General features: G+C 30.4%; 1 protein-coding gene across 1 annotated transcript; it reads right to left on the bottom strand.

Annotated features, from left to right (window-relative positions):
• Positions 1-2,400: 2,400 nt before the first annotated feature.
• Positions 2,401-3,773, bottom strand: LOC124921287 (UDP-arabinopyranose mutase 1-like). The gene is made up of 4 exons (XM_047461922.1): positions 3,435-3,773; positions 3,080-3,330; positions 2,815-2,983; positions 2,401-2,748 (listed from the first exon to the last, which is right to left on the bottom strand). The coding sequence occupies exons 1-4, from the start codon at positions 3,750-3,752 to the stop codon at positions 2,401-2,403; spliced, it is 1,086 nt and encodes a 361-aa protein (XP_047317878.1). The 5' UTR covers positions 3,753-3,773.
• Between the last annotated feature and the right edge of the window lie 211 nt (positions 3,774-3,984).

Below are 3,984 nucleotides of genomic sequence, written 5' to 3'. Positions count from 1 at the left end.
AATGGAAGCTAATTGTCAACTATACACTACTCTAGAGTCAAAATGAAATCCAGTTAGTCATGTCTTGAGGCAATTATGGAATTATTTGGCAACCCATTACCCTAATGTGCCAAACTATTCTAGACATATGTTCTGATCTAAGAACAAAAAGTTCTCTTTTTTTTCACCATTTGTACATGTAACTAACATAAAAGAAGACAATCATATAAAATCCATCTAAAAGAATATTCAAAAAGTAGTTTCCTTCATGTCATATGTACACTTGAAATCAATGAAGTACTTATGTATTCACCCTATTTGGAATTTCAAATTTTCAAACTAAAACTAGAAAATAACATTTTTAGATATCCAAATGATGTATGTTGATTTCAATTGGGTTGTTAAATAACATTTATGAATCATTATTATTTTTCTCTAAGACTCCTCTACTCCCAAATTTTGGCTGCATATATATATATTTCTAAAATGTAACGTTGCGAATAAAAACAATAAAAAAAACATAATCAAATACATAAATACCCCATACAAAAACTCGACAAGGGGCATAAAATTGGAGTTAAATCCAACCGAGAAGACAAATCTTATTATAAAAAATCATCACATTACTTGTAAGTCAAAGTAATAGGTAATAAGAATAAGAACAATTTCTTGTCATCCAAAACTAAGTAATATAACTTCTCTCTTTTGGAATATCTATGAAGAGATAACGAGTCAATCAAAATATGTCTCACACAAATTCTCATTGAATATTTTAAATATATTATATATGACATCCTATTTGGTAAGCTAAAAATCACTGGTTGTAGAGTTGACTATATTTTTATATGCATACAATTTATGTGATGTCTATTTAAAAGATGTAACTTGACTATAATTGATGAGTTACATCATAATCAAATAAACATTCACTATTCTACCATGTTCAGAAATGTACAAAATTTTACAAATCCATAATAACTATGAAATATATTATTTGAATTTTACGAAAACAAGACACTTCGAGAGAAATTCATTTTTAATTTTACCCATGCGACTAAAACGATAAAAGATTATTCAAAACCAATAAGAATAAAATAAAAACGTAAGTCACTTAGTATTGAATCAAATTTTAACTCATAATTTAGTTTTAATTTAAAAAGAATTGAAGTGAATGAATAGACTATTGAGTTCTATTATTCGGTCTCCACTCACGTGGGAATATGAAAACTGTCTCTCATCAGTCTCATCTAAATATAATTGGACTATTCATTGAGCTAAATATTTTGTTTTGAAATTAAAGTTTAAATGATAAAATTTCAATTATTAGCTCAAATTTGATAAAATATTCATTAGATTGAGTTTTATTGATTTTGGATGCTTTAGAAAATGTGTTCGCGGAATTTTTTTTTTTAAAAAAAAAATTAAGAAAAATGACAATCTTTTTTTGCTTACACTATTTTATTACAGTTAAAAAAGTTTAAAATTCAGAAAATAAAAAAAAACTAAAATTTTTAATTAAAAACATATGAGAGTGGACGATTTGAATAACTTTTGCAGAATTTGATGGGTATACTTTCATTAGAATAAAAATTCAGTCTTTAATATTAAAATATTGAATTAATTAAGTATAAGAAAAAAAATACATAAATAATAAATCAAATAAAAGAAATTACTTGATATATAAGTTAATTTTATAAATATAAAATTAAAGTTGAAAAATACTTAAAAAGCTATTTTAGCCTTACATATTAATTTGCCTGGTTAAAATTATTTTTTATAAACTCTTACTATAATTCAAATTAAAATCGTTCATAACATAACCACTCATCATTTTTAGCTTAATTTGAACTTAATCTAAACAATATCAAGAGATTGAAAACTCCCTAAATCATGTTTTATTATATTAAATGGCTATTAAAACTATTTTCTGATTTATACATTTATATCTGAGTTTGAGTTTCAATGAAAGAATATCAACAAATTTATATAAATTATATTTTGTAACATTATGTAATCTAAATAAACAGTAAAACAAAAAAAAATACTTAATTAACATAAATATTTTCTTGTTTGAACTTAATTCATGGTATTTTGAATGGGTCCAATTATAAATTCTTTAAAAACAAAATAGCCCATTTCAACCCAGCCTTATTATCCACCCAAATGAGTCCCAAAACAATATGGACAAAAGTTGGAACTTACTCATGATTTTTACATAAGATTTTAAGAACATCAAATTTCATGATATAAAAAAGGCTTTGAATTTATATGAATTACATTCAAGCAAAATCTGCCAACTCCAAACAATAGTTCAAAAGATTGTGATAATTGTCATCCCATCATTAATGTACTATAGTGGGGGAATATAATTCATAACTACAACACAAATCATAACAAATAATCCATAAACATAGATTTTTTTTATTTAGAAGCGCCATTCGTCAGCTTTGAGGAAATAGCAACCTTAGACGACGGGTTAAGCTCGTCCCAAGCCTGAATCCAAGTGAGCATTGCATCGGCTAACTTAACAAAGTAATCGTCAACTTTCCCCAGCTTCTCTCGAACATGTTTCGAAAGCTCAATATAACATTGTTGAACGGTTGTGCATTCTTTCGGAAGATTAATCGCTTGAAAGAAGGGAATAATGTCTTCCTGCCAAAAGATACCTTTGTATTCCTTCCGTAGGTTCACAAACGGATTGCTCGCTTTGCTATGCCATATATATGGCAGCCCCGTCTTTACTCCCAACCCTAAATGGTCGCATATTACCTACAAATTTACAAACATTATTATCCTTGATTTAAATTTGTACACGTAAAATGTTACAATATATACCTTGATGCACCATCCAGCCCACATGTCATCGTACCGACCAATGGGCTGACCATCGCCCATGAGTCCAAAGTACATGGCAGGGCCGATGAGATCACGATCAAATGTCAAATTCATTCCACACATGGGGAATAGGGTACCTTTTGGAATTGTCAAAACAGCATCCACATACCTGAAAAAAACAAATTGAATTACTTGATCAACAAGCAACAAACTATATATTTTCTTCTTTTATTTATTTTTTTAGGAAAAGTTACAAGAAAATAACCTCGTGTTCCTTTCAAGAGGCTTGACGAGTTGAGTAGGAGCATCATAGTCGGGAATATTTAGCCATAGACCGTGAGAAACGGCGGTTGGAACGCCTTCGCGAAGGCTGAACGGATATCCGCGAACAAAATCAGCACCGTCTCTAAATGGATCATAAAGGGTGTTGAAAAATAGTGGAGTTGACGGAGATAGTATGTTCTTAATATGTTGCTCCAATGCATTGATATATTTGCCGGATGGATCTTTAGCAACCTGGTCGATCGGATTAGTGAGAAAGAAAAAACAAAAGTTTGTAATGAATAGATAGCATGTTTCAATAATTAATTGAAGAAGAGATCGATCGATCATAAACATACGAAGCAATCGTCGTCGATAGTGAAGATATACTTCTTCTTGGAGACCATATAACCAAAACAACGACAAGCAGAATCCTTAAAGGAAATACAAGAAGCCTTAGGACCCAGAATCCGGTTAATGTCATTTCGATTGTAGAGCTCATAATCGTACCCTTCTGGAACCTTAATCACCTTGGTCGGATCTCCATCTTGGACAATGATCAAATGGTAGGGCTGTAAGAATGGTCTCCACATTTCAAGAAAATCTAGGTTTCGAATCGTGGGTATCACGATGTCTAGTTCATCTTTCAACAATGGAGTAGGTGCAAAACTTGCCATTTCAAGAAACAAAAAGAGAGAGAGTTGAAGGAACAAGATGACCAAATGTTGAACAGTTTATAAAAGGACCGGAGAGTGTGTGTGGTCGCACGTGCGACTCGGAGAAGTGAACGCACTGTCGGTGACTGGGTCTTCCTCACCCCGCTCTCATTGCAATGCCTCTAATTATTTTCTATCTTTCTTTCACTTTTTATGTTATAATTTCCTTCAAAATATTTCATAAACAAATATT

This window comes from Impatiens glandulifera, chromosome 1 (genome assembly GCF_907164915.1).
Source record: "Impatiens glandulifera chromosome 1, dImpGla2.1, whole genome shotgun sequence".
In the NCBI taxonomy this organism is placed as follows: domain Eukaryota; kingdom Viridiplantae; phylum Streptophyta; class Magnoliopsida; order Ericales; family Balsaminaceae; genus Impatiens; species Impatiens glandulifera.
This window is presented reverse-complemented; position numbering and strand designations above follow the sequence as displayed.

Bases quoted from the DNA above. Each gene is read 5' to 3' on its own strand.
- LOC124921287 (XM_047461922.1), bottom strand. From the start codon at position 3,752: ATGGCAAGTTTTGCACCTACTCCATTGTTGAAAGATGAACTAGACATC. The intron at 3,331-3,434 runs GTATGTTTATGA...CCGATCGACCAG, and splicing joins CTATCGACGACGATTGCTTC to GTTGCTAAAGATCCATCCGG. The intron at 2,749-2,814 runs GTATATATTGTA...GTAAATTTGTAG, and splicing joins GGGCTGGATGGTGCATCAAG to GTAATATGCGACCATTTAGG.